At 32.5% G+C, this 14,911-nt stretch overlaps 1 protein-coding gene across 1 annotated transcript; it reads right to left on the minus strand.

Annotated features, from left to right (window-relative positions):
• Positions 1-12,336: 12,336 nt before the first annotated feature.
• Positions 12,337-14,053, minus strand: LOC148283423 (uncharacterized). Its single transcript, XM_088223550.1, is given in 2 exon segments — positions 12,337-13,572; positions 13,574-14,053. Coding segments are annotated over 2 exon segments (1,716 nt in total).
• Positions 14,054-14,911: the final 858 nt, after the last annotated feature.

The following is a 14,911-nucleotide window of genomic DNA, read 5'->3' on the forward strand; positions in this document are numbered from 1 at the left end:
AAAAACTTTGTTCCAATAAAGGAAAAAAAAAAATGTATGAAGCATATGTAAAAACTAAAATATGTTATATGCAACTACTATGGGGAACAGGATATCAAAATGACATAAACAGACTACAAAGACAGCAAAATAAAATATTAAAGATAGTATATGACCTTCCCTATCTAACAGCAACTAAAGAAATTTTTGAACAAACTAAACAATTAAACGTAACTGAACTCTTTAAACTAGAATCTTTAAAATGTATTCATAATTTAGTTTCCACAGAATGCTCGTACAAGGTACTTGCTGTTATTTGAATAATTAAATACCAAAATATTTACGAATTTTGCTCTGAGAAAATTCTTTTTTGTGCCCTCAAGAGTCAATGTCTTGGATGAACATATTAAGTTCTTCAAAACAAAAGCCATTTTCAGGAGGTGTACACGTTTGGATTTTGATTAAGAGAAGAGACCATTGCAGGAGACTGCTCTGAGACATTGCATAGATTTATAAAATTTAAAGCGTGTTGTCAAGATGTTTGTTCAAATTTATGTTGGTGTAATGATTTTTATTTTGAGTATTCTTTAATAATATGCATGCTTCCATTTTTCATTTTGTTGCATCCCAACTCAACACGAGGTTCCTGGCCTCATAGAAAAAGGGATACGTTTTTTTTGTAATATGTATCTTTGTATGAATAAATAAATAAAATTAATATTATAGTACGCCTCCTCTTTTACAGCAAGCTGCTCGATTGTGGAATAATCAACCCACTAATATCAGAGATGCCCTTTCTTTATTTACATTAAAGTCAAAATTTAAATGTCACAATCTTTATTTCCTTTCTCCTACTTCTTTTCCTACCCACCCCTCTATTTTTCATGGCAAAGTGTAGATTTCAAGCTGATTTTTGTTTTTATAAAAAAAGTTAATTTTTATATGCATATATATTAAATATATAAATGTTCAATTTTATCATAAAATTATTAGACTTTATATGAATATACCTGAAAGTACAATTCTCCACATACCTGAAACCGTTTTAAAAAAAATAGGTTTTCCTTTTAATCGTACAAAAAAGTAAACTTTTGTTTTTCAATAAACGAGTAACACTTTCTAAATTTTCAATTTTGGAATTAGCAATTTTGTGTATTTTTTTTTACCGCGTTGGTAAATTATATGTAGGATCATTGTCGGATGCTGTCATTGTGAATACACCTAGAATAATTATGTCTATTTACATATTACTTTTTTTTCAAACTGAACGGTTTGGGTATGTAGGAACTCAAATAAATTTGCCCATCTTAGGTACTCGTATATAAAATGTGTACAAAGTGTAAATGAAATAAATAATACAATTTTTTAAACAAAAATAATTTAATAGTACTCCTGTTCTCAGGAGGACTTCATTGGTAAAAAATTATTCTACTTATTTTGTGTTTATAATTTATTCTACATGTCAATCAAATATATTTATAATTTCTTCTATGCTTATTAAAAGTCATACGATGCTTTATTTGATAACAATGAATTAAAAACATGTTATTGGATGGCAGCCTCTACTATTTATAGATAAATATTTTTTAATAGTCTCTATGTATAAACATTTAACCTGTACATCTGTTTGTATTCTAAATAAATTGCAATAATTGAATATTAGCAATTCATATATTTTGACAACATGAACAGTAATTATTAAATTCAATTATCCAACGAGGAATTACATGGAATCGTCAATAACAGAACACATTGATTTGACAGCCATATAACTTATAATATGTTGTAATAATGCAGCTGGTGTCAGCTTTCAAAACAATGTTTACTCGTATAATTACAATGATATGTTATATTTGAGATATGACATTCAGTACGGTAACTTTAAAAAAATGAACAACGAAATTTTTAGAAAAGGAATTTTATAATAATAATACTGGCTTATATGGCATATGACCAACCATAGGTTGGTTTAGGTGATAAACCATTCAACGAAGGCGGAGAACATTTTTTAGAAGATAATATGCAGTCAAGAAATATCACATACTACGAATACCGATATAAATACGGGAAACGGATTAAGAACAATGACTATATTTTCAAAATCAGTACGGAAATATAAATGAAAAATTTTATACCGTGTTTTTAAAATAAAATTGTTAAAAAACATGTCTTTACAAAAACGAGACATGTTTGGCCGTTACAATAGTGACGTCAATATGAGTGACGATGTTCTATTTAAATTTAAACTGTCACAATCAAAGTTTAAAATTAAAACGAATCGTGACGTATGAGGGGTGTGGCCAATGCAACGAACCGTTTTCGCGGGAATTTAATATTATAAATTCAAAAAATATTTTTTATGATTCTAATAAGTATAAGTACAAAAAAATGTTTTTACTGGACAGTATTTCATGAAATAATTTTGAAATAATCAATAAAATACCGTGATATTTCTCTATTTTAGTCATGTACACTTCTAAAAATATATATATATATACTGTTAATAACGTTAAGTGTCCTCGGCGCATTGTTTAATCCATTTGGTATGCCTCGGTATTACTAGGGTTAACGTCACCCGTTCGAAATGTTTTGGAACCACTCGAGAACTTGTTTATTTATTAGCACTGTTTAATTCCGCAATGCCAAAAAATCGTCTCAGAGCCAAAAAATCGCCTGTTTACGCCACTCAACATAAATATTATGTTTTTTATATTAACTCGGATACCCTATAAATATCCGATAAAAGAATTTGGTTTGTTTGGGTTATTGCTGAGGTGGATAATGTGACAGGTTTCTCCATCCGATACGTTTGCTTTTTACAAAGCCACTAAAAGTGGATTTCAAAAAGTAACACGTCGAATACCGAATGGTACTGTAATGAATAACGAATAATATGCGTCGTCGGAACGAGTTACCGCCAAGAAGATATATTATTTTTATTTTAAGATACACGACTAAATAATATAAAAACTTTTGATAAATAATCACTTAATTCTGATAGTATTTTAATACACAAAAAAACATTTTTCTCAGGTGCTGTATTGCGTAATGAAAAACAGGTGATTTTTTTTTTTCGGGAATACAAAGACATAATAATGTGTATGGAATTCTTTGACTCGGTTGTAAACAGAATCGAATATAGAAATATTGTTAACCACATATTGATAAAAGAATGATACCTTCCGATTCATCACAAAACCTTTTGAAAACGTGTCAGTTTTACCACGAAAGTAAATTATTATTGCAAAATTACGGAAATGGCGGACATCGATCGTATTGAGGTAAATTTATTTTTTTTCATTTTATCAACCTGTTTCTCTCCACTGATCTTATACATTTTTTCCATATTTCTGTTACCTGGGTTTTCTGTTTTCACCCATGTCCTAACAGTGTTAATACGATTTTATTAAATTAAACTAACCAGGAATTCTGTTTTATAGGTGGCATGTATTCAAATAAAACATTCACAAACATAATATTACATGAAGTTTATTACTAATTTTAATATCTTACTTAGTTAAAACAGATATATTTGTTTATAGTAAAATGAAATATAGACAATAATGGATGAATTTAGCCGTTGCGGTAAAATGAGTGGAATATACGAAACTATTGAGTATCGGATGTGCTTAAAGTCTAGTGCCAGTCAAGCTTGGCTTGTTTCCGTTTTGTAGTGGCTGGTGGCGTGTTACGTTGATAATTGTAAACACCCTAACTCTTAGGAGACGCCCAACATTTGTTTTTTAATAGACCGTTGCATGCATTTAATTTTGTGTAGACTTCTGGCAGTAAGAAATCCGTATTTCACCGCGGATGAATAATACAGTTCTGTATGGAAATGAAACCAGAGCCCTAAAAGAGCTGCGAAGGTTTTCACGGTCACTGTTATCAATATTATGTATCTTTTTTGGGTGATACCGTGTATGTTGGATTTAATCCGACGTTTCGGCTACCATTGCAGGAGCTTCAGGGAAAACTGTGAAGATGGTCGGATCAAATCCAACATACACGGTATCACCCAATAAAGATACATAATATAAATATCCCTAAAAGAGCGTTTATAACTCGATGGCTACTCTCTAGTAAAAAGCCTGAAATAGGAAATCGAGTGGAAAGAAGTTCATATCGTAGTGCAGTGGTTGGCACGATTGCCTATCATGCTTAAGGTCCCGGATTAAATTTCTGCCACTTTTGATTGTGTAACGCTAACATTTTTGATTTCGTAACTTTAGTCGTTCTATTTATGATCGAATCTGTATTGTTTTTATTTTACCTCCCTTTTTTAGTGTAAACAAGCTGAAACTTTTACTCATGAATATATTTTCTGAATTATTTTATTTTGATAAATTACAGGAATCCATTTTAAGAACCTTTTAAGTATTTCACAATGTACGATACATATGAATTATATTCCCAGAAGTTCCTATAACTCCTTTTTATATATTAAAAACAACATTCAGAACAACAAAGCAAGTTTACAACCTTCATCACTAAATATATAAGCAAAAAAAATATTCTAACACAAACAAAATAAATACACAAAAACGCTTTCAAGAATGAAGAAAGTTGTTATTCTAGAACTAAGGGAGATAAGGTCGTTAACATTACATGCTATGCAGACAATGAAAATTTAGAGGCAGTGGCAATTCAATTTTATTATTAAAAAAAACATATTTAAAAAAAATAGTTAATGTGCATGTTTAATTTTAAATTTGTATGAATACTCAAAATACAGTTTTCAATTTGAATAATGAATTAAAAAATAAGTGGTTGTATGTAGAACGTTTATTTATATTAATGAGGTCGATTCCTTGTCTGAAATCAAATACTCCGTGGAACTTTCAGCTATCCTTTCAGCGTATTATGTAATATGATATTAGAAATATCCCGAACAAAGGATTCGTCTAAGTAGTTGGCGCAAGGATCATCACTTCAAACTAATATTATATTTAACCCATAACCCTCCTGTATAAATAATATTGAGAAAAACAAAATAAAATGAACACAAAATTTACAGATGTAACAAAAATGACATTTATTAACTGAAAAAATAAAGGTCTGTAGGATTAATTAGTAAAATCATATTTAAAAGACGACAAACAATTAACTGCTATAAATAAACGTAAATAATAAACGCCGTTATCTTTCCATACAACTTCTTTCCTAAATTCAAACTGTTTCTTCTCCTCGTTTTTAGATTTTCCTCCATCCTTCGTGTTTATTATTTATAACTTGTTTTAAAAACTCTTTATGTATGTATTGTTTTTGGACAATACAAGGCCAGGAAAACAAAGAGTTCAACATATTTCAATATTTTTATAAATGTTATCTACCAAATGTAAAATGTAAATTTAAAAAAAATATAAACATTTATTTATCGGGGATATTGACAGTAATACATGTAAAAAATATAACAAATAAAATATACAGAGAATAAAACCAATGACAGATATCCACAGAAATATACTAAATACACGTACACGTTTGTGTGAGTGTAAGTGAGTGAGAGGTTGGGTGAATGGGTGTTATATTGGAATGAGGGTGGACATGTGTGTTAATATTGCACAAGTGACAAGGGTCGAAAATATAAATAAATATAAAATATTAAGAATTAGAGGTAAAATAAAATGAGATAAAATAAGACTTTATTTTTGAAACTAAGTAAAAGACAAAAAAGTATGTTTTAAGACGCGCATTCTAAATGTTATTTTTTTACAATCAAATGGATCAATAAAGGGAAAGTTCAAATTATATTCACGAGCAAAACGTATAAGTGGAGAGTTCTGGGCATAATTCGTACGAACTGCTGGCACATGAAATAGAGAGCTCGACGTGTGACGGGTGCGGTAGCCGAGAACATTTAATGATAACTCCGACATAAGAGCCGGACTATCGAGGCGTCCACTAAGTATGGCACGAAGCACTCCCATGTCTAATAGTAGACGGCGATCTTCTAAAGTAAGCAAGTGGTGCTTTTCGCAGGAAGACGTATAATTGAGATCGGTATTCCTGCATCTCCAGTTAATTAAGTGAATAATTTGCACAGGGATCCAAAGGGTAAAGGAATATAATTCCCGGCTATGCTGGCAGGGAACATTTGTCGATCTGGCATACTATCATGTGAGTAATTAATGTACCTACCCGGTTCGCAGTACTAGTGGGTAAAGTCAATATTATACCAAGAGCAACATGCTACCAAGTAGACAAAGATCATATTTGTGAACGAACCAAGATGAAGTAGGAATCTGAGAGATATATAAATAAATAGGCGTGTATAAGGAACTGCATTTGTATGCTTGTAGGGTTTTGCTGGTTGTTGGGGGTTGGAACTCCTACCCCAGTTGATGGTTGACCAAAAAAATGATTTTGATGGCGAATGAATTATGAATTGAGTTTTGTAACGGCAATAATGTGTTAAACTGAATGCACTCGGACTACAAACTGGAACAGATTTGTTGCATGACTGGGTTGAGCTGACTTAACTGGGCTGGCTCTTTAAGCTAACTTATGTTACCCTGTGATCTCTTTATGGGCCGCGGTCCTTTGTTCTTTATTTTTCCATTATACGCACAAAATTAATGTATTCTAGGACGATGCTCTTATATGGACGGACGTTTTATGTGCAATACTGTTAGTCTTGCAGAATATAATGTATTGTCTCCAAAAGAAAACGCTGAGTTTTTTCTTGTAGTCGATGCTCTTTATTGTATAAATGATCTCATCGATCAATGAACTATAACCACTGTACTATTACAGTAATGCAGCGTATTTTAATCAACTTTAACATGAAGGAAAGATGATCAGCCCAACGTTTTAGGTGTCAGTCGAGGAACCGTAAAATATTGCAGAGAATCACCTTTAAAACCAATATTACAGGTCCTCCTGTCAGGAATTAAACCTAAAACCTCAAACATGGTAGACAGATGCGCCAACACATCTTCACTCAATTTAATTTTTCAGGATTTTTACATGAGAGCAGTCATCGAGTCGAAAACACTCATCCAGGATGATGCATTGCCCCTTTTTCAGCTTTCAGAGACAACAGCAGGAGGCGCGATGCAGATATTAGGACGACGACTTATGCGACATTGGATCGGTGATACGTCATAAAAAACTCAGACGAGAGGTAGTATGGTCAAGTTAATGCAGGACATGGTAAAATAAACCAAAGTAGTGAACAAAATGCCGAATACTTTTCAAGTGTTGACGGCTGTCAACTGGCAGGCTTATTTTGAAAAGTTTTAAGTGGTTTCATTTTCTCAAGAGTAAATTCTGAGAATTTCCTGATTACCTCTTTAAAGAATATTCTTCCTATTTCGAACACTGAAAAAAAAAAAGAATCTTCTTAAAGCAGAAAAAATCCACTTTGAGAAATGAAAACATTGTAAAATAAAAATACTATCTAAAACAAAAGCTACTCCAGAATTATGGTTCTTTTGTCCACTCTGAACTGTATTTTTCATCCGCAAATAAATAAAACACTTGTGAAATAAAAATAAGACGGAATGACAAGTAATACTTAAATCCACAAATTTGGAATAATCATTGACGACCTTCATTGCTTCCACGACATCATCGAGACAAAACCATTGATTTACAACGCAAATTTATGAACGCAAAGTTTTCAATGTACGCAGATTATGAAAGAATATACCTCAAAGTTAATAATCCTCTTGACTGTCATAAACTTCAAGATGATCTAAACCGTTTGACCGAATACTATTTGAAAAATCGTATTAACGTCAATGTATCAAAGCGTGTGCTTATTTATTTTTCGCGCGGTTGACATCATATCTCATATCAGTATGTATTAGAAAACCAACCTGTTCAGAGAGTTGATACCATTCGCGATCTGGGTGTTATTCTTGATAGCAAATTTACATTTGAGAATCACATAGAAATCTTGGTTTTGTACTTCATACATGTCAGGTATTTAAAGATTTCTAAATTTGGCGCAACGGAGAGCGAAAACATTTCTGAGAAGGAAATATAGAAGTCTAGGCGTTTACGTGGCTTATGACTTGTCGTTGCCCGGTTAAAGTGGCCACCTAAGAATGAACTTCCACTAATAATTTTCTGCAACAAACTTTTCAATATTCCTTTACTGTCTTTTTTATTTGCATTTGGGAATATTTTTTTACTAATTATTATTATTTATGTTACAATAAATCCATGTAAAAGTCTTAAAGTCATTCTTAAAAAAGATACACTTTCATACTCTTTTTTCAATATACATTGGATGTCTGAGTACTTAAAACACTAATAAATTTATTTCCAGCGCTTTGTTGTATTTTACTTTGCTGGTAGTAAAACGAGCTAACCCATTACCGCCCACCTCCCGCCTCTTAAGGAAATAGATGACTTGGTTTCCACAGCTTTAGAAGTTCGTCATCTTACGAGGCGGTCGTTAAAGAGTTAATCGCAACTTTCAAGCACCATACACATAATACAGGATTAAGGCTGTTGATTTTTCTTAGAAGAGATAACACTTTGTAGTAAAAATTTAAACATAAGTAATGACTTAAACCAGCTGGTTCAATCTTTTTTTTGCACAAGTGTTACCACTAATAACTAAGATTTTTACAAATTGTAACATTAATAAAAAAGTTTTTTACAAATATGTGACACTAATAACTAAGTTTTTTACCTAATTGTAGCACTGTAATTCTTCACAATATTTTTAATTATCCCACTTCACCTGTTTACCTTAGATAGTTTTTTCACGAAGTTTAACAGTAATAACTAAGTTTTTTAAAAAGTGTAACAATAAAAACAAAGTTTTTTTACACAAATGTGACACTAATAACTAAGTGTGACACTAATAACTACATTTTTTACTTAATCGTAGCACTATAACCTCTTTACAGTATTTTGAATAATCCCACTTCACCTGTTTATCTGAGATAGCTCTTCTAACTTTTATCACAACGTGGACTATCTCTTCGTTTAAGTAACGAGAGAACTCTTTAAATACCCATTTATACCTCTCATTTTCTTTCCTTCTCTTTCACAGGTGTAACTGCTCAATCGTGGAATAATATATCCACCAATCTTAGAGACGCCCCGTCTTTATCTACATTTAAATCGATATTAAATTATCACTATCTAAATGTTTAAGTTGTTACTTCTTTTTTTCTTCTCACCCCCTCTCCTCTCCTCTCTTCATATTATAGTGTAAATTTTTAGTATTAAAAAAAAAAATATGTCCATGTACTTGTAATTTTCTCAAACTGAACAGTTTGGGTAGTTAGGAAGAAATTTCCTTAAGGAAATATGCCAGCCTTTGCTGAATATAAATTACATGTGTTTACAAAGTGTCAAATAAAGTCGGCCTCGTAGTGTGATGGTTAGCGCGTTTGCCTACCATGCAAGCGGTCTCGGGTTCGACTCCCGACATGGTTGATTTAAAATATTTATTTAAAAGGGTGTTTTAACTCTTTAACATTTCATAGTCCCTGGACTGGTACCTGAAGCGTAAGACTGATCATCTTACCCTCATGTGCCAAAAATGATCAAGATACACGGTATACCAATGCAGTGCCCTATGCACCATTAGGTGCGGAAAGGGAATGATCTTGATAATTTTTTTAATAAACAAACTAGTATTTTCACCTACCTGATCACAGAGTGGTATTGATCTTTATATAAGTTAGGTTATAAAATTGATGTGAAACTTTACGCTCAACTAAACAATAAAGTCGATTTAAATTCCAAAAACCTAAGAATCATTTTGAACACGATATTTTAAGGAGTATATTTAGCATTAAAGTTTTTCGATCATAAAATAAGCTCTATGACATTGAATGAACTTGAAACTAAAAGCTATACGATTTCGTCTTTAAGCTTAAAAAGTGAAACTTTCACGCTTTTCAAAGTTTTGTGAAAATGTCAATGGTTCTGTTGCATAGATTAGCTAGTCAAAAATAATAAGTTCTGAGTTATATTACAAAATAAACACCTTTTTAAATCTAGAAAGATATAACTCTTTAATATTATTGGTTTTCCTTTGTTAGACAAATGTTTTCATAATACATGCGGCGTTTTGGACCAGACAGCGAAAATTCAGATTTCTCAGCATTTCTCATGGCAAACTTTAAAAAATATCCTGATATTTTTTTGTACATTTTTTTTTATTTACGTTTTTTCTTTTATAATCCGTAGATGGAAAACGTCTACCTCGGAGTTCTTCTTTAAACCCCTACCCCTTCTCACCCAGCCAACTCCCTTAACCACGTTCAGTGCGCATTCATATGCGCATATCACGGCCTCCGTGGTGTAGTGGTCAGGACGCTTGACTCACGCACGGAAGGTTCGGGGTTCGATTCCCGGTGAGATAACAAAAAATAAAATGTGATTTTTCTCAAGCCTAGGTGTTCTATGATGTAATTTACCACTGTAATTGGACCTCCTGGTCTGTTGTGGTGCAAAAAGAAAATAATAACAATAATTTATCTTTAAATAAATAACTTGTTAGCCAATACAATGGTTTTTTTTTGTCAAAATCTTTGTTGGTTAAATAAGTTTTGTATCTCAATTTTATTTTGTAGCGGAGGGGAAGGGGTTTGTCGAAGGGATGCTAGTCCAAGATTTTAAACATTTACTATTCCCATAAATTAAAAAAACTGAAAAAAAAACATGAGGATTTATTTTAAGGTTTACCATAAGGAAAGTTCCTCTGAAGTGTCTCGGTCTGTACCTAAACACCGTGTATGTAAATAAACTAGTTAAACATCTATAAGCTCCCTAAAGGCTAGTTGCATAAAAAAAAAGTTGTGATGAATAATTGTTGAGTTTTTGTTAAAATGTGCAAAATAAATAGTTTTATTTGACTTTTTCGTGCAAACTCTTTTGTCCATTTTGTTGAATACGTAACAATTATTTAACTTTAAACTTTATTGAACTTAACTTCTTTTTATGCAATAAGCCTTTACTAATTTAAACGATGTGATAGTTGGCATGAACAAATTTAGTTTTTAAAAAGTGCATGATATAACCAATACTATTTTGAATATCATAAACTTTTCTGCTCACACAAATTTAAAATACACATTTGGTCACGATATTTACAATTACAATACCCCGTAACTCAAGGAATCTTCATGTATCTAAATTTCGCTCAACGAAGTTTGGCAAGTCTTTGGAAAATATTGGCCATTACGAATTTAATAAACTGATCGATAGGTTAAAACACGAAAAGTCAAATAGCAAATCCAAAAGTGTCGCAAATAAAAAATTCACTGAAATTTTTTTGATAGTGATAGTTATTAATGTAATTTATATATGTGGTGTAAAATACTGAGTTTAATGTTTCTTATATTATGTTTTCTACTATTTCAGTTGTATTAACTAAGTATGATATTATGTATTATCACAAACATGTTTTCTTTTTATGTACGGTCCCAATTCAGTTTTTTTTTATAACTGGGAGTATATTATCTAATATATGTATTATATGTTTTATTAATAAAAAAAAAATAACCATTGTGTATAATATTTCACATCAATAAAATACCCCCTCATATATATGAGGGGGTACCCAAAAGAAACCGAACTATTATTTTGGTGGGCGGAGTTTTTGTTGTACGGAGTTCTTTTGATTATATTGTAGAGCTACCTTTTACCAGCCAGAATCCCAAGTATCGTTGCTGGAGGAGGTTTCATTTGGCTGGTGTGATTTTTTTGTGAAAGTTGTTTTGCAAGCTAATGGGTTTTGCCATGGATGACAAGATACAGAACTCGCTTCCTCTGCATTCATGCATCTTCTCATGCGCGAACGTCGATTATTCCTACTCTTGACATGCCTATCTAAGTATTTTAAGGTTAAATGCTGTCGATATGCGATCTCTCAGGCAAATGTATAGTAAAATTATGTATGATAGGTGCACAAATGTCGAGATCCGTGCACTACGTAAGGATAAGACAAGCATTATCTAAAAACTAAAAAAAAAGGCTGATTTCGACATGTAGAGCGAATGGAGAGTAGAATAACGTCCAAATATTGATGGATGCAGAAGACGGAGAAGACCGAAAAAGACATAGAGTGATCAAAACTCTTGAAATGTTAACAAAGAGCTACAAACACGATCTTATGAGGAAAACTCAAGTATTTTACTGTTTTTCCCGTTTTAAATGAGATAAAATGTCAATTGATGACCAACTCTCTTGAGACGTTTTTCAACGACCCGAACCTACAAAAATGTCGTTAAAATTATCCAAATCATCTTGATAAACTGACGATAGACTATCAAAAAAATTATGAAGGTAGGGTGAGAGCTCCAGTACTCAGCCACTTAAGAAAAAGTTAAAACTTAATTCAATCTGTAATTGTATCATCATACATGTTATATTCAGTTTTTTTTATACGCAAAGCTTAATTAATGATTTATGAAATTGTAAATTAGTTATGAATATATCTTGCGCTGTTGGAGGCATTTCAAGTGACTTGTTCAATGATTCATCTGTTGCATATTTGGGCAAAATTATATCCTGAAGTAAAGTTATCTTTTTAGAATTTGGTAAGTTAGAAGAGGTTTGCGGAATTTCGAATGACTTATTTTCAGTCAGTAGTTCACCATTCTCTGATGAATATAAATTATGCGGTGGTGACTCCAAGCATAAAATTCCATCTTGGTTTATATTGTACACTTCAGGTATTATAAAGTTTTCAGGGAAATGTGTCAATTTACTTGAATCGACAAGTGCAGCTTTTCGGATTACATTCAAAATAATTTCACTATTTTGGCCCTTTTCCTGTAATTCTGTTGCTAAGGACGCAATAACTTCTTTAGCGTGCTTGTATTTTATTTCGGAATGAGACACAGAAGGGATTTCAATCGGTTTGTGATTGGATTCAAAATTTTCTAGAGCATTTTGAACACATTTAGTGTAATCTACGGCATCTGGATTCAATGGAAATAGTCCGCACTTCCTGAAACCGTTTTTAATAGTTTCAGGAAGATTAGGAATTTCCAAAACTTTTTTTAGAAGGGGACAAAACGCTGATTTCGTAAGAACCTTGTTTGCGTTGTCTGATTCCATATGCCAAAATCTGACAGTTTTTTTCCATTCTGATTTTAAAGGTTTAAACACACTAACATCGGCGGGCTGCATTAGATGAGTGGTGTTTGGAGGAAGTGCATATAAAATAATTCCGTTTACGGAACAAAAATCACTCAAATCCATCGTTAAATGTGACCTATGTCCATCTACAAATAAAATTATAGGTTTTGGAATGTTCATTTCTATGAGCCAGTTGTTAAAATCATTTGCCACATATTCAAAAAAAACGTCGCTCCTCATCCATCCACTATCCGATAACCCTAAACACCACTTCTTTGGCATGCTATTAACTAATTCTTTGTGGGGGCGTTTGTAAGGGAATACCACTAATGGATATGATGTTTTTCCACTTGCCGAAAAAACTAAAAGAACTGTTATAGTTTCCTTCTCACATCCCAACTGTACCTCTAATACATTCTTCCAACCTTTTGGAGCTATGACTTTGCCTGATTTGGGGCACATGCTGAAAGATGTTTCGTCTCCATTAAAAATTCTGTCAGGGTCAAGTAAAACATCCTCATTACCAGTTTTTTTTTAAATAGTCTTCCAGTTCTCTAAACCACTTTCTAATATATTCTTCTGTAACCATCGCCCGCCCCTTTGTGATTCCTTCTGGTACACGATGAACCAAGGATGGATTTCTTTTCATAAATCCTTCGTACCACTTTTTACCAGGCCGACCGTTTTTGAATGGATGTTTCCTTACCGAGTTTTTGATAATGTTTTGAACACTATCTAAAACGTCTTCTTTCTTACGAGGGAAACCACATTTCTCTAGGTTAATACACCATTCCTTCAGTTTTTCTTCTTCTGCAGAGGTCAATACAGTATCAGGCCCCATACGTTGATGTCCCTCTGCCACACGACCGTGAAGACGATCTTGCAGGGTTCCTCTGGGTACTCCAAATTTTCGACTTGCCTCTCGAATGCCAAGTTTGTCTTCTCGGATGGCCTTTAAAGCAGTTGATACTGCATTCTCATCATATTGGCGTAACAAACGCTTCTTTGGTTCCATTCTGCATAAAAAATACTAGATATTATTGTACATAATATTTGTTTTTACCTAATTTTCTTCACAATTATTATAAAAATGAGCTCTACGATATAAAAATGAACGTTGTATAAGGTGGCTGACATATGGAGTAGAATAATCCTATTCTCAGCCACCGAGAAATATTTTACTTTTAAAGCGGCTGACCATAGGATCAAAGCAGATTTTTAAACTTTTGTTGATTATTTCGTTTGCAAAATGCCACAAACTCTCTAATTCAACTAAAAACTTTTTTTTAAACTTCTTTTAGAAAAATCCTATTGTCGGCCATATGGCTGGCTATAGGAGAAGTTTGATAAATATGACTCCTAAAGTCAGCCACCTCAAAAAACGCGTTAAATTAATTAAATATCAGTTTATACACTAAATATTACAAAAAAAAAGTATTCTGAAGTAGGACAAACCTTAGGTGAATGGCAGATTCTTTAGGCAGCTTTAAAAAACCTTATTTTCGAACACTCAACACACTTGTCAAAATAATCAAAATGGCTGTTTTCGCATCGAGAGCTTGACCTCAACTGAATGTAAGAAGGGATTAGTTTCGAATTTTAACACCAGGCGTCACTCAAATTTAAAATAAATGCTTAATTAGACGGCTGAGCACTGGGTACCTTTCAAAATATTTATTTTTCAACGAGATACTTATTACAAAATGATTTGTGAAACGTGGCTGACTTTTGGGGGTGGCTGACTTAAGGAGATACTACCCCTGGATTGACTCGGATTCCATTGAAGCGAGTTTGAAGTAAAGATTTGGGGATGACAAGGATGACTGCCAAATTCGCTCTCTCACAGCCCTCTTCGTGCACCAATTTTTTTACA

The sequence above is a fragment of the Micrasema longulum genome, unplaced genomic scaffold, assembly GCF_059751315.1.
Source record: "Micrasema longulum isolate JH-2025_06_02 unplaced genomic scaffold, ASM5975131v1 h1tg000241l, whole genome shotgun sequence".
Lineage (NCBI taxonomy): Eukaryota > Metazoa > Arthropoda > Insecta > Trichoptera > Brachycentridae > Micrasema > Micrasema longulum.